We start from the raw sequence: 22,309 nt of genomic DNA on the forward strand, positions 1-22,309 counted from the left end.
ATGCATTAAGGCATTTTTTACAGATTGCATTATAAAAATATGTTGTAGAGAGCACATAGGTTCAAGGTCTTGATAGCTTTTGTGTTATCAAATTTTTCAATGGTTTTAATATACTGCTTGACTTCGTTTTTAAATGTAAGAAAAAAAGGATTTTGATTTGTGTATCTAGCCTACATTTATGAATGTGCCATTTTGATAAAAGGATAATAAGATTAATGATGTAGTACTGTCTAACTTTGGTAAATGGAAAGACAGTGAAGCCAAACAGTACATTTTCAAAACAAAGGGAAAAATCATCTGTTTTTTAACTTGACCAAAACAGACACAAAAGCAATTTTATTAGGCGTCACGTCTCGTCACGTCACCGCCTGCGCAACAGAAACGCAGTGAGTGACGTTCTGCGTTTTTCCCGCGCAGTGCGACATGACGAAGCAGAGGCGGAAAGGAGGAGGAGGAGGAGGGAGAGGGGCGGGGCTAATGGCGCCTCTCAGGCTGCACTGCTCTGTGGAAGTGGACGAACCATCTGTGAGACTTCAGGACGTTTTTCACTGAGCTGTGAACCGTCTGCTCGACCAACAGGTAAAACATACAAACACATTTATCCACATTTTTTACACGTTGAACGTCGTTTCTGTGTTTCTCTGTTTGTTATTTCAGCTGCGTTTAGATAAAAGTGAAGTCTTTCTGACTTGGACTAACGGTAACAACACTCACAGCTGCCTGTTCTTTGTACATTTACTCAACTACTTTACAGGAGGAACAAGTTACTGTCTTTATTTAGTTACTTACAGTACAAATACAACATGTTAAAATACAAGTTAAAGTGCTGCAGTGGCTTCATGAGCAAAATGTAGTTCTCTTTACTCCTATTACATAATGTTACAGTTATTTATTTAATTATTAATGTGTCAATGTCATTATTATTGATATATTAACAAAGAAGCATTTTCAAAGACAAAGCTGCTTTTATTTACTTAAATACTCTTTTTATTACAAAAAAAGACTCAATAATTAATGAGTTAATCACATGTTGTGACCCAATCAGCTGAATAAATAATGGTAATAATAAACCAAGTAAACTACAATTACCCTGAAGCTGTCTATTTCACTTCACAAGCTTTTAATGTTAATTAATATATAATGAGATTATAACATTCAATGCATTGTTGAATGTGTTTGTATTTTTACTGTGTTAATAAACCAATCAGTTGATCATTAGTAAGTTATTGATTTGAGAAGATCAGATCAGAGGATTTGATGCTTTTTCTTTAACATATTTAATAGAAAACTGAATATATAAGCTGCATCTGACTTATTTCACAGAACAAAACAATCAACTGATCATCAGTTAATGAAGATAAAATGTAAAAAACAATGTATTAACATCAAGAGACTGTTTGATTTGATCTTATTTCAATGTTTATTCTGATGTTTTTAGTTTAGTTTTTATATGTGATAATGCATCAAAATGACCATTAACAAAAAATATTCATTGCAAATCAATGAATTATGAAATATTTATATAATTTCCCAGATTTCCAGTAAACGAGTTGTGTAGTGAGTGTGTGAACAGACAGGGTTGTTTCACAACAAATCTCCATGAAGTCTGGTGTGTGTGTGTGTGTGTGTGTGTGTGTGTGTGTGTGTGTGTGTGTGTGTGTGTGTGTGTGTGTGTGTGTGTGTGTGTGTGTGTGTGTGTTGCAGATGATGACGTGACCTTTGCCTCAGCTGTCAGTGATGGAGGACGCGTGGTCTGTGGCCGTGGGTGTTTTCCACGCGTGGGTGTTCGTGGTGCTGTTCTTCATCATGCTGCCGGCCATGTTCGGCCTCTCTCTGGGGGTCACGGGGGTCTACATCCAGGTCCTGGTCCGAATCCTAGAGGTCAGTGGACAGACTGTAGCTATGTGTGTGTGTGTGTGTGTGTGTGTACTGTCCTCAGGGGAACTCCTCTCTGTCCCCTTCACTCCGTGTTTTGCTCAACATGTGTGTTCAGTTATGAAATGTGCAGCAGCAGCGGCAGCAGCAGCAACAGGTCAGAGGTCATCTCAAAAATAACTCTGTTTGTACCGTAGTGGGCCACGCTGCGAATCCAGAGAGGACGGCAGAAGCAGCCCAGCGTGCCCGTCCCTCTGCCCAACGGTGAGTCCAGTCAATTATTACCCATCTATCCCCCTTTATTTATCAATCAGAGGTCAATATATATTACCTGTCAGCAGTGATCTTTAAAGGTCCAGTGTGTAAAATGGGGGGAAAACTGTGACATCTAGTGTTCAGATTCTAGATTGCAGCGCTCACTCGCTCGCTCTACTCAGAACTTCGCTATTCGAACAGAAATTATTTTAAAAATGAGAACATTCGAAGGTGGAAACTGACGTTCGAACGTGTGCCTTCTGCAACGACGCAAATGAACGTTGTGTGTCACAACGTTCTGGGTCTTAAACATGTTGATAAAACAAACAATTTTGTTGTTGTTGTGCGACGTAGAGCTGCAGCTGCAGCTTGAGCCGCGAACCACTTTCGATGGCGAACCACCATCGAAAGGATGGTGTCTATCTGCTTGTCATGGACTCGGGAGTGAGGCAAGACATGTAAAAAAAAATGTTGGCGTATCCCTTTAAAGGGACAATGAGGAGTTTTGGAAAGCAAAGTGTTCTCATACTACATTTACCATGAGCCTCCGCGCGCCGCGCACGGTGAAATTCTTGGACCGGCACAAGACAGACGTCTTGCCAAAAATGTTTTCATTCATCAAGAATTAAAGTCAGAGGTTCGAAGACGATCAGATAGATACCGTCGTAGTTCCGACCATAAACGACGATTCGGCGGCGTTATTCTCATGACTCGCCAGGCAGCGTCCGCGAAACTGAAAGTAAGGAAACACTGGTCGGCTCGCCCAGCATTTCCACCATTAATTAAAATAACAAAATAACGATAGAGACAAAACGATATATTGATCAAAAATTGAGTCATTAACAAGTGTGGGTAGCGTAGATTCATCCACATTAATGTGAGACTTTTTTATAACCAAATACAAACTCCTCGTTGTCCCTTTAAACGATTGACAGCCATAGTATATTCAGATTTTGCCAATAAATGTTGCCAAATATTACACACTGGACCTTTAACTAACACTGATCAACACACATCCCATCATCAGGCCTGAGGTTTAAGAACAGTGCGTGTAGACCAGGTGCAAAAACCTGGTGCATACGTTTCCCATGATGCACCTGGGCCACCGGTTCGTTAGGTGGAAGTCGACTGAGCTGTTGGTCCGGTCGATGTTTACCTGTCCTGACGCCTGGAGCAGAAATAGAGGAGGAGGAGGAGGAGGGGGGGTTGTTTCTCAGGTGACATCACCTTGGGATGTTTATGTGATGTCACACAGCTGCAGCACAGAGAACCCCCCCTCCCCCCTCAACATCTGTAAACATCTGTAAACCCAGTCAGGTCAGGGAACACAGTGTTCGGGTGTCAGTTAACAGAATGTAAGTTCACATTAGATCATCAGATTAATCAGTAATTTTCAGTTTCTCATTAGTTCCGTTGCTTATTTACCAGAGTTAGAAACTTTAAAGCAGAAGTGAGTGATATATTTGTGTTAATATAAGTCTTAAATTGTTATATCTTCCGACAGCAATCACTTACATAGAGTGTTTGGACCGAAACACGGGTCTGTCAGTCCCTCTGCTCTGCTCTGAGCCGAAGAGAAAACATTTATCGTATCCTACAGTTTTTATCCAATGAGGAGAGAGAACGGCATGCAGGGCTGTGTGTGCAGCCAAGGAACGCCGTGAATGTGGTGACGTAGGGACGAGGACTGTTAAGGTGCGTTCAAGGAAACTCGTTTTTTTCCGACCTGTGAAGTCGTACCAGTTCGATCTGGTACATAGACTGTACAAAAAGACGTACTGGTACGAGTTCACGGGTCGGAAGTTACGAGTGGCCGTTATAGTGACTTTCACCGGTAAAACAGGTCGGAAAAACACGAGTGGGTTGCCTGGAACGCTACAAAGTCGTAAGTTGTGACGTGAAGCTGTAATTTATGATTTCAAAAGCCTGCCTGGAACGCAGCATTAGCCAAAACGACCGGATCACTCACTTCTGCTTTAATTATTTACACATTCTGAGAGTTTAAACTTCATCCTTTAAAAGTTAAAGTTGTTGTTTTTTTTCTCTCTCATGATGTGTCCCTGATGGGCTGCCATAGTTTATTCTGCTGCATGAGGAGGTGATGTGAGCTGGAGACTGTGGCTGACCTCAGATCAGTGATATGTCTGTGTGTGGAAACAGCAGATGCACTTCCCCTGTCCCTGAGTCAGGATAAGATCATGTGACGCTGTGTGTGTGTGCATGTGTGTGTGTGTGTGTGTGTGTGTGTCAGTGTGGGGGGGTTCCTCATTGGTCAGATGTCGGGGTTTCGAGCAGCGTGGAAAACACACGATGACTCTTGTCAGGACGACGACGCAACAGCAGGTTGCATAAGTTTAACCAAACAGACGAGACGAGAGGCGGCCACGTGGAGTTCACACTGGAATACACTGTAAAAAAAAAAAAAAAATGAATGAAACACTCACAAAAAAACTACTGAAATGCCAAGAAATACTGTAAAACTTTGAAGAATATTGAAAATACTGATAAACACTGCAAAATACTGGATACACATAGATAGATAGATAGATAGATAGATAGATAGATAGATAGATAGATAGATAGATAGATAGATAGATAGATAGATAGATAGATAGATAGATAGATAGATAGATAGATAGATAGATTTTATTACAGACTCTATGTCCAGTTAAGAACAAATACAAAAAGACAGAGAAGGAAAAAACAAAACAGTACGGGGTAGACACACTCTAAAACTCAAAGAAACAAAAACCGAAACACTGTAAAAACTGAGAAACACTGTTAAAATGGTAGAATATTGAAAATACTGAGAAACACTGTGAAATAGTTAAAAACGTTAAAACACGTAGACACGCTGTAAAAACTGAGAAGCGCAGTAAACCCTGCTGACGCTGTAAAAGCACAAAGGAACAAAAACTGCAACACTGTAAAACTCTATAAAATACAGAAATATTGGAAAACACAGAGAGACACTGTAAAGTACCGTTAAACCACAAAAAACATTAAAATACTAAGTTCTCAGAATCAGAAACACTGTAAAACACATAAACGTTGTAAAACATTGAGGTAAGACTGTAAAACTTTGACATTTCTGTGTTTTACAGTGTTTCTCTGTGCTTTTTTTCAGTGGACATTGATTTGTATGGACCTGATGGAAACACACTTGTTATTGTTATAATATGAGTGAGTGTGTGTGTGGGGGGCTGGGGGGGTTGTGTGAGGTGGAGCGTTGTGGACGTTAAGGGGTTAAGTGTCGGAGCGAGGTCACGTCCTCGTGATCTCACACTGATTCTGCTTTAACATAACGCACTCTGTTCTCCTGCTGCAGCCGCTGCTAATCTCATTTCAGGCTTTAGACTGAGACACAAACAGCATGTAGGTATTCTACACTTATAAACCAGCTCAACTGATCCTTATTATATATTATTGATTATCTGTTAGTGATTATTATTATTAATCATAATTATTATTATTTTTGTCATGAGTCATGGTTGTGACAGAGAAGTGGTGACTGTGACTGTGTGGCTGTCTCGTCTGTGTGTGTATGTGTGTGTTGGTTAATGAGTGTGTGAAGTTACACAGCTCACTCTGTCACACTGTTGTCATAGTAACGCCCGGCCTACCTGTGCACACACAGGTGTGTACACTCTGTCAATAAGAGATGACACACCCAGATGTTGTGTCATAGATTCAACACGTTATTATCATATATTTAATTTTTAATTAAGGCAAGACAAGGCTGTTTTATTTGTAGGCTATAGCCCATGTTTACAAACAGTTTGTCTCAAAGGGCTTTACATCCCATCATATCATCATAACTCACATCGACTGAGGGAAAACTCCTGGGAAAAAACACTTTTAACAGGGAAACATTGGAGAAACCTCAGGGTGAGCAACAGAGGAGGGATCATCACCCAGGATGGACAGACATGACATAGATGTTGTTACAGACAAGAACACAGTTTATAACAGAGAATATGGAAAAACATTGAAATGTTAACAAGGGATACTTAAAGGAATACTTCACCCAAAACACTTTAGGAGTTCCAGGGGGGGTCTGGCTGGTGACGGATTTTCATATAATGGCGGCGGATAGAGTTCATTTTTGAATCGTCCAAACAGTGTTTCCGCTAGGATCTTTTTAAGGAGTGGCGGCTTTTCCACCAGCACTCGAGCGCAACGTCCGACACGAGAATCAAACCCGCTAGTTTTAAAAACACACTGGCAACAGCGACCACTGATCTGTACTGAGACTGTTGTTATTCTGTCACCTGAGTTAAATGATGCTGTGGTCCGTCATCGAGGTGCAAAGAGTAGATACTGAGCAAGATAGTTATCTGTAGTTTACCTTAGTACTCCACACGAGTACCCGACCCAGTGCAGGACTCTGATGTGAAGGTGGAGAGACATGTTTAATTTTTTAAAAAAAGAAATCGAAAAAATGAATTTGATCTCTGTTTTTATCCTTGTTGTAGCAGCAGCTCCCAGTGGCTGCAGGAGATTTGCTGCAAGATGTTCTTCTGTGTTTACATCAAACATCCAATGGTTTACGACGACAAACGAACATCTCGCAGCAAATCTCGCACAAACATCAACAGAGCCACTGGGAGCTTCTGCTACAGCAAGGATAAAAACACTTGGGTCAGTAGGACGAGCAGTATGGAGGTATCTGGATGTTTCATAGTGTGTGTTTTGGACCATTCAAAAGTGAACTCTATCCGCCGCCATTATATGAAATGGGACGGTGAGCGGCCTGAAAAGCTCCCGTAGCAACAGGCTGAGACACCCTCAGTGCAAAACAGAGCGTTTTCGCAGGTCTTTTATCCCCATGTCAGTTAGACTTTTTAACAGTTCTATTTAATTTGTAATGTCTGTCGCACTTCTTTTTTGAAATCTCCCGTGCACTTTAAATTGCACTTTAAATTGTTTTTTATCCATAGTTGTCTACCAGCAAGCACTTTTTTTAATCTGTTACTTTGCCCAGCAGGTAGAGAGCACCGTAGCACTTTCTCCTTTTGTCTTCTTCTTCTTAAAGTATTTTTATGAATTGTGTATTTTATTATTTGTCTTGTTTTTATTTCCTTGTTAAATGCTGCTGTCACGAACGAATTTCCCCTCGGGGATGAAATAAAGTATAATCTAATCTAAGTTCTCCAAACCCTTTCTTGGCATAACGGTGAGGAGATGATTGGTGAATTATCGATTTTGGGTGAAGTATCCCTTTAATTCCCCTTTAATAAACTCACCGTGTGTGTCTTTGTGTGTGTGCAGGGATCATCGAGCGCGGCGGCGGCTCCATGGCGGAGGAGCTGGAGCAGCTGCGGCGCTCCCACTCGCTGGCGGGCGGTGAGTTCGCCCTGAGCGACGTGTTCTACTTCTACAAGCGCGGCGTGGAGAGCATCGTGGACGACCAGGTGACGCAGCGCTTCTCCTCCGAGGAGCTCGCCTCCTGGAACCTGCTCACACGGACCAATCAGAACTTCCGCTACATCAGCCTCCGCCTCACCGTCATCTGGGGCCTCGGCGTCTTCGTGCGCTACTGCGTCCTCTTCCCCCTCAGGTCGGTGTCTCACCTTTTTACCACCAGGACAAAAATGTCCACCTAAAGTGAGAGACATTTAACATCAGTTACTCCCAAAATATTTGTGATACATAATAAGGCTGGGTCTTGACTGAACACGAAAATCACTTTTGACATGGGTTTCAAATTTTTTTAACCCCTTCCTGGCCAGTTGTTTTTGCTGCAAAAACACATGGTTTCTCATACTGTGTTTTTATTTTATTATTTTTTATTCCTGCCTATATTCTGAAGATTTTTACAGAGCTTGTTTTTAGACCCTTTTTATGTCTTTCATGCATATTTTCACTTAAAATAATCTGATAGTGGGGCAAGTTTTTCTTTCTTATTTCAAGCACACAAAAAAACTTGCTTTCACTGGCAGATTTTTCTACTTATTTCAAGTGAAAATTTGTTTGAAACAAGTGAAAATTATCTAAAAACAAGTCCATGTTTAGGTGATGAGTCTTATGTAAGTGGAAAGAGATTAGTTTTGACTAGAAATTAGACATTTTGACAACAAATAAGACAAATATCCTTGGAAAGATTTTGAGTTTTTGCAGCAACATTTTATTCCAAAAAACAAAAACAGAAAAAGCAAAATTAGATTTTTTTTAGGGCTGGTGACACTATTTTATCATTTACAGAGTGATAAAAAGAGATATCCAAAATCCTCCTCTGTGAAAACTTCAGACTCTAATGTGTCAACAAAATAAAACAAGAATTTTGAAAGTAGCTTTATCCATTGTTCAGATTTCAGTTCTGGAAATGTATGCAAAATCAGTGCATATTTCATTAGATATTGCCCCATTTACACATTTAAACATAAAATTTGACAAAACTTGTAATACAAAAAATATTTGTCTTAATGTGAGTGATAAATGGTGATATCTGTTAGTTAAATTTTACTTTAAAATACATAAAAAAAAACCATAGGCGGAGGTGGACATTTTTGTCCTCTTGAAGGCTCATGGATGTTGTAAAAATTCATTACGAGTCCAAAAACTGGACTTTCATTCTGAAACTCGCGACATCCAGAGTTTACCCAAAGATAAACCTCCTCGCCAAAAATCAGGCCCCAGTGACCTTTCACTTGACCGTGGGGAGTTGGGAAAGTGTGAGAAGTGGAGAAAAATGTCCAGGGGTCATCAGAGGGAGAGATGGCGTCTCGCTCGTCCAACACAGTGTGAGGAGAGTGTGTGATAAAACATCTGTGTGTGTGTGTGTGTGTGTGTGTGTGTGTGTGTGTGTCCTTCAGGATCACCTTGGCGATCATCGGCCTGTCGTGGCTCGTCATCGGGACGACGCTGGTCGGGTTTCTACCTGAGAGCAGGTACAGCAGCGCCGGACACACAGCTGTGGTCTGAAGGTGGCGTGTGTTTCCCATGATGCTCAGCTCTCTCCTCTGTGTGTGTGTGTGTGTGTGTGTGTGTGTGTGTGTGTGTGTGTGTGTGTGTGTGTGTGTGTGTGTGTGTGTGTGTGTGTGTGTGTGTGTGTGTGTGTCAGTGCGAAGAACTGGCTGAGTGAACTGGTCCATCTGACCTGCTACAGGATCTGTGCCCGAGGGCTGTCGGCCACCGTCATCTACCACAACAAGTCAGTCGCCACTTCCTGTCACCACAGGAAGGACTCTTACTTTGACACAGGAAGGACTTTTACTTTGACACTCTCTAACTACAGGAAGGACTTTTACTTTGACACTCTCTAACTGCAGAAACGACTCTTACTTTGAAACTCTGACGACAGGAAGGAATTTTACTGTGACACTCTAAGAACAGGAAGGACTTTTACTTTGACACTCTCTAACTACAGGAAGGACTTTTATTTTGACACTCTCTAACTACAGGAAGGACTTTTACTTTGACACTCTCTAACTACAGGAAGGACTTTTATTTTGACATACTCTAACTACAGGAAGGACTTTTACTTTGACACTCTCTAACTACAGGAAGGACTTTTATTTTGACACTCTCTAACTACAGGAAGGACTTTTATTTTGACACTCTCTAACTACAGAAAGGACTTTTATTTTGACACTCTATCTACAGAAACGACTCTTACTTTGAAACTCTGACTACAGGACTTATTCTGTGACACTCTAACTAGGAGAAATACTTTTACTTTGACACTCTTACTACAGGGAGGACTTTTACTATGATAATCATACTAAAAGAGGTACTTTGACACTTTAACAAGAAGTACTTTTATGTTGTAATTTATCTACATGAATTACTTTTGTTGTGACACTTGAAAGTTTCAGTACAGGAAGTACTTTTACTATGAAAGTACTTTTTCTTGATATTGTAAGTATAGGAAGTACTTTTACTCTGATATTTACACTAAATGAAGTGTTTCACTGTGAAATATAAAGAAGAACAAAGTGCTTTTATTGTGATACTGTAACTACAGGAAGTAGTTTTACTTTCAGACTCAAGCTACATTTAGCAAATGATACTTCTGTACTTTTACTTCAGTGCAGAACTTGTACTTAGAGTATTGCAGTACTTAAGTTAGTATTATGTACTTGTACCTCAGAGAGAACCGACCTCAGAAAGGAGGAATCTGCGTCGCCAATCACACGACTCCCATCGACGTGGTGATCCTGGCCAATGACGGCTGCTACGCCATGGTGAGTGTCGTCACGGCAACAGCTCAATGTATGTATCCACCTTTTTCCGAACGTCAAAAACGTAGCCTGTTTTGCCGGTTTTGCTCTTCCGGTGGAATGTTATGTTTACGTTTCCATGGTTTCAGTAGTCGCGGTAAATGCATGGATTTTTTTTTTTTTTTTTTCAATGAAAATCTGTAAAGCGCACGGATCATCACACCAGCTTTTAACAACAATGGATATCACACAAATTGACATCCGTGTTAAAAGCCAGCGTTAATAGATCCATGCATTTACCGCAACTATGACAACGACTGAAAACCATGGAAACGTAACCGTACAATTCCACCAAACCGGCAAAACTGGCTTCCGGGTTTGCCCATAGATGACGTTCAGAAACTTGTGGATAGATGAGAGTAGCAAGTGAGGCCACGCCCCCATTCCGGTGAAAACAAACTGCTGGCTCTGACTGGCGGTAAATACAAATCCCGCTGTAGTCCGTCTTGATTTGGCCTATCTAACATTAACCGGCCTGGAAACCTCCTGCAATAGCTAACGTTTGTCAGGCAGACAGCTATATCATGTCGTCTTACCGAAAAAAATTAAGATATGTCCATAAATCCTACCAGAGAATGAGCCCACTCAGCGGCAAGAGGTGCGGTATATAACGCTGAGTGATACATGTCAAACAACTGCTGCCGTAGTGCAGCGGTTAGAACAGTTACCTTGGGTGCGGGCGGCCAGGGATCGAAGCTCGTAACGTTTGAATTTTTTTTCTTGTATATTAGCCCACACATTATGTACAATTTTAGAACGGGCCTCGGAAAATTTCTGAATAACGTTAGCGGACCTTCGGAATGGCGGTCACCCCCCCTCCGAATGGTTTACCACAGAAACACATGTGGACTAGCCGGGTCCCACGGCTTCTGGCCATTTTTGTCCATTCTTCATAAGGCCTGAAGCCATAAATCTCTTCTTTTCCTGTCCCACTCTCTGAAGGGGAGTAGGGAAAATCTGACGTTAGGTTTTTTTTAAGTTGTTCAACCAACAATATACCACACAACAACTCTTTGGCATTGTGGTTTTTTGTATTAGCGCCTATGGAACACACTGAGGACTTCTCCTTTGTTTTCACCGGCGAGGGGGCGTGGCCTTTTACGTGACGTAGGGTTACTGTCTTCTTTTTTTTATTTTTTTTTATTAAACATTTATATATACAAACATACAAATATTGAGACATTAAACATACAATGAATAGACAAACAAAAAATATATACATATATACACTGAAAGGGGTACCAACACTATATCATTATATATTAAAAAATATATATACTATATCATACATATATACTATATATATATATATCATATATCACACATACCACATTACTACATAACGTAATATATATAATAGAATACATATATCATAGGTATTATTAAATAGTTGTTTGCAATAATTTATAATATTCTAAGGTTTTTATAGCTTTTCTGTCTTTCATATTTTGTAATAACTGCATGTAATATCTTATTTCTATTTTAAACTCATAAAAATATGTTTTTTTTGGATGACCATTTACATTTATGGATATAATATTTTCCTTGTAAAATAAAAAGATTCAACAAAAACAATTCCTTTCCCTTAAGGTTTTTTTCATCATAAATAAGAATTATATCTTTTTCTTTTAGTTTAATCTTGATGCCTGTCAAACATTCAAACATGTTTTCTAGTTCTATCCAAAACAAATGAGTATAGCGACATTCAAAAAAAAGATGACAAATATTTTCCTCCTCCTGTTCACAAAAAGTACAGTGGATATTAATATTTTTAAATTTAGAGATGGCCTGATTAACAGGGTAAATTGAGTGTATAATTTTAAAAGAAACTTCCTTAATTTTGTTTGTGACACAGTATTTGTTACTTGAAGTCCATACTGAGTTCCAATTTATATTTTGTCTTCTATGTGTATGTGTGTGTTGGGCAGTGATGTCATCATAACTCTACCCCTGCCCCTCCCTCCCCCTCCCCCCCCCCCCCCCCTCCTCCTCAGGTGGGTCAGATCCACGGCGGGCTGATGGGCGTCATCCAGAGGTCGATGGTGAAGTCGTGTCCTCACGTCTGGTTCGAGAGGTCGGAGATGAAGGACCGAAACGCCGTGACCGGCAGGTGAGACAGGAAGTCAGAGACACAGAGGTCAAAGGTCAACAACAGGGCTCAGCCGACGACGACCCAGAATGCATTGCGTCTTCTATCTAGACCGAAGCTAACAGCCACAAAAAATCAGGTTGAAAGACGAGATTGAGACGCAGCCGAGAGGGAGAGAGAGAGAGAGAGTCACATGACGGAGGGAGACTCGTGAACGTGAGAGTGAGAGGAGCCTCTGTGTTTGTGTGTGTGTGTGTGTGTGTGTGTGTGTGTGTGTGTGTGTGTGTGTGTGTGTGTGTGTGTGTGTGTGTGTGTGTGTGTGTGTGTGTGTGTGTGTGTGTGTGTGTGTGTATGTGTGTGTGTGTGTGTGTGTGTTAACAGTCTCTCTCTCTCTCTCTCTCCACAGACTCAGAGCGCACGTTGCTGCAAAGACCAAACTTCCCATCCTCATATTTCCTGAAGGTCAGTGTGGTCATATGACGATGATGACGATAATGATGACGATGATGCCACATATACTACTTCATAAACTTAAAGGACAATTCCGGGCAAATTCAACTCGGGGCTGTATTTTCCTAACATTTTAGGTCTAAAAGAAGGAATCTGAAGATTTTCAGTTTAATTGCTCCTGTTTTGCGGTAGTTGTGTCTGTCCCCGCATCGCCACGGCAGCGATGAATGGGAGCGGATTGAAGTTCTGCTGCTTAGGCTGTTTATCAATCAATCAATCAATCAGGCTTTATTTGTATAGCACTTTTCATGCCAATGGCAGCTCAAAGTGCTTCACATGTTAAAAACAAGCAATACAGGGAACACATATTGGGAGACATAGGGAACACATGTTAGGGAGACATACATAAATTCGCAAACACATACACATTCACACAGTAATTTTAGAACAATGGATTTTATCGGGGAAACGCTATCTAATACTCACTCATTTGCAGTGAGGAAAACACTAGATAAAATGAAGTAAAATAAATAAAATTGATAAGAGGAGAAAGACACTAGGTAAAATGAAGTAAAATAGGCAGGTGTAGTGGGATAAAATAGAGAAAAGAATGGATGAATTAAAATAGAATAAAAAAGATAATAATAGTAAACAAATAAATTAGAAAATAAGATAAATTAAAGTAAATGCATGTTTCAGAATAATAGAAATAGTACGAGTCAGTTAAAAGCAAGGCTAAAAAGGTAGGTCTTCAGTTTGCTTTTAAAAGCCACAGACAGCGTCAGATGGCGACTCAAACATGCACCAAGAAGTTTTATTTACTTCAAGCAAGTCCAGAGTTGATATTCCTGTGTTTATGACACAAACGGGAGCTTCCCACTGCACCTGAACACACCGAGCGGCAACTTGGGTCTCGACTCCGCAAGACTTTGAATTAGATCTAGTTTTACAAACATGTCGGCTTGCTTGAAGTAAATAAACTTCTGGGTGCATGTTTGAGTCGCCATCTGACGCTGTCTGTGGCTTTGAGGGATGGAAACAGCCTAAACAGCAGAACTTCAATCCGCTCCCATTCATCGCTGCCGTGGCGATGCGGGGACAGACACAACTACCGCAAAACAGGAGCAATTAAACTGAAAATCTTCAGATTCCTTCTTTTAGACCTAAAATGTTAGGAACATACAGCCCCAAGTTGAATTTGACCAGAATTGTCCTTTAAGACCGTTGATTATTTTACAGAAAAAAGCAGTTAGAATGACTGATAACGTACGATACAGAGAACACACCAACAGATTTTATTGTTTATTGAATCAATAAAACTGAAACTCAAAGATGATCTCATGACCTGTAGAAACATTATTCCAATTCAAGAAAATGCTAAAAAGAAATAACAATCAGAACTTATGACAAAAGTAATTAATGATTCACAAACTCTTTTTATAGATTCTTTAATAGATAATTATAGAGTAATTATCTATTATTCCAACCAGGGAATAAGAAGGTGTTGTGTTTTGGTTTGTTAATTGGGCTGGAAGAAATTAAAAAAAAGAAAGTGAATGAAATGATGATGATGATGCTCAGGTAACCGTGGTAACCAGTGTGTGTGTGTGTGTGGTCCAATCAGGGACCTGCATCAACAACACGTCGGTGATGATGTTTAAGAAGGGAAGCTTCGAGATCGGAGGAACCATTTACCCCGTCGCAATAAAGGTACAGTTCACAGATGTTACTGATGCAGGATTTTCAAAATAAAACTTGACTTCCTGCAGCTGTGGGCTCGTTCATATGAACTCTGACTTTTTTTCTTTTCCTTTTCTAAAATGCTAAAGTAAGGTAAATATGGTAAATATTAATTTATTGCTATTTAACCTTTATTAAACCAGGTGAGTCATTATTTACAATTAATAACAACTGGACTGATAAACTTTATTTAAAAGTTTTCTACATATTTATCAGTTTTAACACAGAGCTTTGCTATTGAGAAGTAAAACAATAAATATAAAATAAAAAGTAAGGTAAATATTAATTTCTTTTTTTATTTAACTGTTATTTAACCAGATGAGTCATTAAGAACAAATTCATATTTACAATTAATATGTAGTGTATCTACTGAACTGATCAACTTTATTTAAAGTATACAGCAGTTTTCTACATATAACACCGTGCTTTGCTATTGAGAATTAAAAAAAAACAACTCTATTCTTTATTTTTTATTGGTTCTTAACCTGAGTTTATGGTTTTTATGGTTTTTATGTTATCTTCTATTATCTTGTATGTATTGTTGTTACTGTCTGTGTGATTTTTGCTACAAGTTTCCCTTTGTGGGACAATAAAGCTGAACTAAGAACAATAATTATAAACAAAGACTCATTAAACCCTGTTAAGTAAAATCAAGAAACACCTTTTGATAAAAATAATAAAAATAATAGTGTTAATGTTAGTTATGTTAGAGTCTGCTCTCTCCCTCTGTCTGTCTCTCAGTACGACCCTCGGTTCGGCGACGCCTTCTGGAACAGTGGGAAATTCAACATGGTCAGTTACCTGCTGAGGATGATGACCAGCTGGGCCATCGTGGTCAACGTGTGGTATCTGCCCCCCATGACCTTACAGGTACTGTACGCTGCTACGGCCACTTAGCTTCTTTAACATGTCGTCTTCCAGACCAGTGGAAAGAAATGGTAGAAAACCCACATTAACCCTCATGTTGTGTTCATTTCATGTTAAACAATTTTGTGTTCCCAGTCAAAAATGACCGCTCTATTAAGACTCATCATAAAACTGTAATAATACATATATTATCATCATTTGTTTCCTTAGTTTTCTTAATCAACTTAAGTTCTTGTGAACATTATAGGTTTTTATTATTATTATTTATGGCGTGTATGCCTCATTCATCTGAGCTAATGGCATCTGAGAAATGAGGATGTACTTGAGCTCAGTTTTTTTTTACACTAATTGTAGTTCCCCCATTCATTTCTAATGGCCGGTCATTTTTGACCAGCACAACAAGAATGTACAAAAGTTGAATAAAAAGCACAAAGTTGTATGCAAATGAATATAATTCATTTTGTCTGTTGAAATCCTCTTTGTAGACAAAGTCATGGAATCTTAGGTCAGTCTGATCACATTATAACTACATTTTTCAGAGATAAAACTTTTAAAATGGTCAAATTCGTCCGGAACAGAACATTTGGGTTAAAGTTTTTATTTTACTTAATTTTGTCTCTTTCGTTGGTAAATTTCTCCTAAATTCACCAAAAGTTAGTCTGACCCACGTCATGACAGGTGTCACTGTGAAGCTCTCTCCAGGATTCAAAAAAATTTAATTTCCTCTGTATCATAAACAAATCATAAAAGTATGTAAAGAGTTTTTCAGACTCAGACTCTGAGCCAGAAATCTCCACTTCAGCAGCACTTACAGACACCAAACCTTCCAGTTTGATCCCTTTCTATATTCTGAAGGTTTTTACAGAGGGGATTGTTGATATATCATTCACAGCCTGATTTATACAACATTTTATTACTAAAAACAGGGAGAAATTTGATTTTTTTTAGGGCTGGTGACAGTATTTTCTCATTTACAGAGTGATATAAAGAGATATAGAAAATCCTCCTCTGTAAAAACTTCTGACTCTAATGTGTCAACAAAATAAAACTAGAATTTTGAAAGTGGCTTCATTCATTGTTCAGATTTCTGTTCTGGAAATGTATGAAAATTAGCGCATATTTAATTATATATTGCCTCATTTACATATTTAAACATAACATTTGACAAAACTTGTAATACAAAATATATTTGTCTTATTGTAAGTGATAAACTTGGGAAGTTTCATGGTGATATCTGTTGGTAAATTTTTTTTTTACCCTATTCACCTGTAGTTTCTCACTTTAAAACATCAAGAAACAGTCAAACATGAATTTATATGAATTTTAATAAAACAAGAAGAAGTTCTTTCCTCTGAGAATCTGAAACAACAGATGAAGAAACAGTGAAAAACAACTTTTAAACTAAATCTGAAGTTTGATCTGAAACAGTTTATGAAGCTTTAGATTCAAGTCTGAGTGTGTGTTAACAGTGTGTTGTGTGTGGTTTTGTGTTCAGGACGGTGAAGATGCAGCTCAGTTCGCCAACAGAGTGAAATCAGCCATCGCTGATCAGGGAGGACTGTTGGACCTGGCCTGGTAAACACACACACACACGGAAATACTCAGAGTCAGGGCCTGAAGTGGCAGGTGGATTTTTGAATTCCACCTGCCACAGTGGTTTTTTACCAGCCAAAATTTTTGATGCCTAAAATAAAGGTGAACGACTCAGAAAATGCATAAGAATACACATATATTTATAAACCGTCTTTGCTTTTATCCTTCAAGTAGTTCAACAAGAGAACTGTTGTTCTCATTAATTCACTTTCAGGCTGTTTCCATGCTCCACATGCTGGTGCCAAGGTGACACATTTGTTTCATTTTCCAGCTCATATGTTTCACGTTTTTTTTTTTTTTTCTAGTCCAAACCATCATGGATGTACTGTATTATGGTCTGTACGCCGCACCACTGTCAGAGTGTCACGTTTCCATGACAACTGACAGGAGAAAGACATGTGGCACGTCATGTTTACATGAGCTGATTGGTCAACAACACGACCAATCAGGTAGCCTATGTGTACCTGCCTTTTTTTTCGGTACCGTGAATACTGAAAAAATACAGCTTTGCTTATTCGCTACCCAGCAATGTGGCAGGTTGATTGACAGTTTTACCCGCCAATCACAAAAGTTACCCGCATTTGGCGTGTTGGCAGGTGCCAATTTCATGCCCTGCTCAGAGTACTGTATGACACCACAGAGCTTCAGAGTAACGGAGTAACTTTATCTTACTCTCCTCCTCCTCCTCCTCCTCCTCCTTCCTCCTCCTCCTCCTTCCTCCTCCTCCTCCTCCTCCTCCTCCTCCTCCTCTCAGGGACGGAGGACTGAAGCGAGGGAAGGTGAAGGAGTGGTATAAGGAGGAGCAGCAGAAGATGTACAGCAGCATCATCGTGGGACACAACAACACAGAGGAGGAGGAGTGACATCATCCTCCTCCTCCTCCTCCTCCTCCTCCTCCTCACTGTGAACTCGGCAGCAGCTGGACTTCCTCATAAACAGCAGCTGTTTGCGTCTGATCAATCAAACTCACCAATCAAGAGATCAATAAGTGACTGTATCAACTCTCAAAGTCTTATTTTACTGTTCGATGTCATTTTATCTGTGTGTGTGTGAGAAAGAGTGTGTGTGTGTGTGTGTGTGTGTGTGTGTGTGTGTGTGTGTGTGTGTGTGTGTGTGTGTGTGTGTGTGTGTGTGTGTTGACCAGCAGGAGGCAGTGTAACACAACGAGAAGAAGCAGAAGAGCTGTCGCTGCGTCTTCAGCTGTGATCAATAATCTGTGATTATCTGTGTTTGACGTGTGTTTTATAAAGCTGACGGACTCGGACTGAAGGTGTGTCCTTTACACACACACACACACACACACACACACACACACACACACACACACACACACACACACACACACACACACACACACACACACACACACACTTCACCTTCGTCTATTTATTTAGATTAAACGTTATTCAGCTGATCAATTTATTTCTCTAAAGTTCAGTCGTCGTATAAAACACTTCACACTTCACCGTCACAACAATCAATCGATCAATCAATCATCAATTTAATTATCACGACTGACGATGGATGAATCTTCTGTTAATTGATCAGTTGATAATAGTTAATAATAATAATCGACTGGTTGTTATTGACGATTGATGATTGATGAAACATGGAGCTGATCGATCAGGAGGGAAATTATAAGAATAAAACTAAATAATAAAACTGAATGAATCATTTAAGAGATGTGAATAAGAAGCTTCACACGTTTCAACAAACTGATCAATAACAGACAGAAGAGGAAACAACAAACAGAGGAAATATAAAATTAACAAGAAAAAGAAAAAGGAAATCAAATATAAACAGGACAAAAAACATGAAATGACATTTATTTCTTTTACTTTTATTATTTTCCATTTTCCCCCAGTGAACAAAAAGCAGATTTTATACGTTTATAGTTTTACACATTTAATGAATAATCAGATTTAAACAGGTCAATGTCAAATAAAAATTTGACTTCAATCTGGACTCAAATGTGGGATAAATATAATTCACTTTTCCAAAGCAAAACTGTTAATGAACAAATTCAACATTTTAATTCAGTCATTTGTCACATTATTTAGTGTTTTTAGGGTCAGTCCTCAGTGTCGACACAATATATTAACATTTAAATATAGAAACAACAATTTCAATTTAATGTTTTCAGAAGAAAGTCTCTTTTTATAAACAGTATATATAGCCTATATAAGTTCATTTAAATCCACTGTAGCTGGATCATATTGAATATCGATCCTCCACTCTGTTGTTTCACCATTTGATATTTTCATGAGCATTCAGTCACAGACATAAAACCAACACAAATACAAACTGTACATTTATACAGATCTGAACCTGAAACAACAGGAACTGATTCATTAAAACAGTGATTTCAACAAATTCACAGTGAAAACCTGAGGATTAATCAACAAATTCACTGATAAATCACCGATTAATCAATAAGTCTCTGTTAAAAATAGACAGATTTCCAGCTCATTCATAAAAACACAAAACTCTCTTGTTTCTGTTTTATGTTTGTTAGTTTTTTTGTTTTTCCCCTGACGTTTTATTTTCTTCACATTTTGCTGAATCATGTTTCTGGTCGACATCGTTTTTTTTTATCTCCAGCTGTGAACATCTGGTTTATTTCTCTCCTCATCTGCAAACCAACAAAAAAACTAAAGCAAACATCTGTGTGTGAGGTTTTTAAAACAGGTATTAAACAAGAAGAAGAGCCGACATCATCACCATCATCATCCTCACTCTGTGGCCTGATGTGAAGGATGCAGATGTGAGATGTCACAGTGAAAACCTCTGGATCAGCTGGAGAAATGATTGATAATTGATAAATGGTGCAGTGTCCTCCCTAAAAACACATACACACACACTCCTATCCACCTTCATCCTGCGGCTGCACTGCAAAAACTCAAAATGTTACCAAGAATATTTGTCTTATTTCTAGTCAAAAACAAATCTAAGACTCATCACATAAAAAGCAGCTTGTTTTCAGACACTTTTTACGTCTTTCAAGAAGATTTTCACTTAAAATAAACTCATAGTGGGGCAAGTTTTTCTTTCTTATTATAAAACTTGCTTTCACTGGCAGATTTTTCTACTTATTTCAAGTGATTTGTTTGAAACAAGTGAAAATGATCTAAAAACAAGTAAAATTTTAGATGATGAGTCTCATTTTCAATGGAAAGAGATTAGTTTTGACTAGAAATTAGACATTTTGACAAGAAATAAGACAAATATCCTCAGAAAGATTTTGAGTTTTTGTTGTGTAACTCTGGTTTCTCAGACCTGCACTGCAAAAACTCAAAATCTTACCAAGAATATTTGTCTTATTTTTTTAGTCAAAATGTCATTTCTAGCCAAAACAAATCTCATCATACTTAAAATAAAAATCATCACATAAAAAGTAGCTTGTTTTAAGACACTTATTACATCTTTCAAGCATATTGTCACTTGAAATAAGTAGAAGGATCTTATAGTGGAGTAAGTTTTTCTTTCTTATTACAAGAAAATTATCTAAAAACAAGTTAATTTTTAGGTGATGAGTCTTATTTTAAGTGAAATTAGTTTATTTTTGACTAGAAATGAGACATTTTGACAAGAAATAAGACAAACATCCTTGGAAAGATGTTGAGTTTTTTGCAGTGTGCACAGCTGAGTCGTGTTTACTGTGACTGCGCTTTAATACAGAAAGCAGAAGAGTGTGAAATAGCATGGAGTTATTGTTGCACACACACACACACACACACACACACACATACACATACACACACACACACGTTGCCTCCTCCTCCTCTTCCCAATAACAATCCGAGCAGCCGCCGCCGCAGCAGCAGCAGCAGCCGCGGCTCAAATTGCTTGAACAGAAATGTTTGTTCTGCGCTAACAAGATAGTGAATTATTAATCGGATCTAAAGCCGCTGCTTTAACCCGATTGTTGAGGTGGGATTGTTGGCGGAGAAGCCGCTCCGCTCCATTTACTGTGATGTATGTGTCTGCACATCTTTACATCCCGTCTAATGCGATTCAGATAGATTTCAGAGGGACATCATAAAAGGCATTGGACTGACCGGTGGGGGCCTTGGACTCCATACAGACCCCCCCAACCCCCTCTTATACCCCCCCACCGTCATGTCCCAGCATGCTGATTGGATTTGCTGCTTGTGCTGCTGCAGCTTCCTCCACACTCTCTAAATATGAACCAATACATTTCCAAATTGAATCCCGGTGAATGTGGAACTCCTTCTGGTGGAGCATCTTCCTCCGAGCCCCCCACCCCGGCCCCCCCCTCGTGATGCTGGGAACTGCTGCTCTGACCTCACACACACACACACACACACACATACATATATATATACACACTCATATAGAGAGGCCTGGCTAATGGCTGTGTGTGTGTAATGCCTTTAAATACATTGTTCTGCCATCTATTCTGTGCTGCTGCTCTAATGTATGTGATGCTGAGGAGGGACGATCGATACAGGAGAGAGGAGGAGGAGGAGGAAGAGGAGGAAGAGGGGGGGGGGGGGGTACTCTGGACCGTGTGAATCGACCCCCCCCAGACCCTCCTCACTGTGACTGACAGTCATTGGTTCCTTCAGAATAAGAGCTGCTTTTTTCACACTGTCTCTCCAGTTTAGTGTTTTATTATTATTATTAACACCGAGACAGCTGACTGAGGAAACAAATGTGTTAAATATAGTAGTAGTGTAGTATAGGCCCATAAACAGAAAGATAGATAAATAAATAAATAAATGAAATAAAATAAAATCGATCGGGGCTCCAACGGAGTGAAGTTGTGATTGATCGGTGGTTAAATTCCACTTTATTTAGCTCGGAGGATAATGAAGTTCCTGCTCAGAGAGGAGAGAGTTCAACAGAATATATACACAGTAAATAACTGTAGATGTCGCACACACTGATAGAAACAAGCACATACACACACATATCTACATGAATAATAATGTATGTGTGTGTGTGTTTCATCTCAACAGCTGGAAAAAAATCAAACATCAGAGGCATTAAAGGCTAAAAAAAAACCTCACTTCATCATGACTCTATAGAGACTTAGAATAAAGACAATAATAAAACATATTTCACTTTATTTACTGTGTTGTGTGTCACATGAATCAGATTGATCCCAAACCAAAAACTCTTCTGAGTTCATAAAGACTGTGAGTTCAACAAATACAAAAGATAATAAAAGGTAACACTTTACACACTATTAAGC

At 39.1% G+C, this 22,309-nt stretch overlaps 1 protein-coding gene across 1 annotated transcript; it reads left to right on the forward strand.

The window, feature by feature from the left end:
* Positions 1-467: 467 nt before the first annotated feature.
* On the forward strand, positions 468-18,355 carry gpat3 (glycerol-3-phosphate acyltransferase 3). Its single transcript, XM_083983545.1, has 13 exons — positions 468-579; positions 1,705-1,881; positions 2,073-2,139; positions 7,402-7,690; positions 8,946-9,020; positions 9,194-9,283; positions 10,223-10,316; positions 12,347-12,462; positions 12,848-12,903; positions 14,516-14,601; positions 15,373-15,501; positions 16,994-17,073; positions 17,846-18,355. The coding sequence occupies exons 2-13, from the start codon at positions 1,738-1,740 to the stop codon at positions 17,952-17,954; spliced, it is 1,335 nt and encodes a 444-aa protein (XP_083839671.1). The 5' UTR covers positions 468-579; positions 1,705-1,737; the 3' UTR covers positions 17,955-18,355.
* The last annotated feature ends 3,954 nt before the right edge of the window (positions 18,356-22,309 follow it).

Source organism: Trachurus trachurus (genome assembly GCF_905171665.1).
Source record: "Trachurus trachurus genome assembly, chromosome: 12".
Lineage (NCBI taxonomy): Eukaryota > Metazoa > Chordata > Actinopteri > Carangiformes > Carangidae > Trachurus > Trachurus trachurus.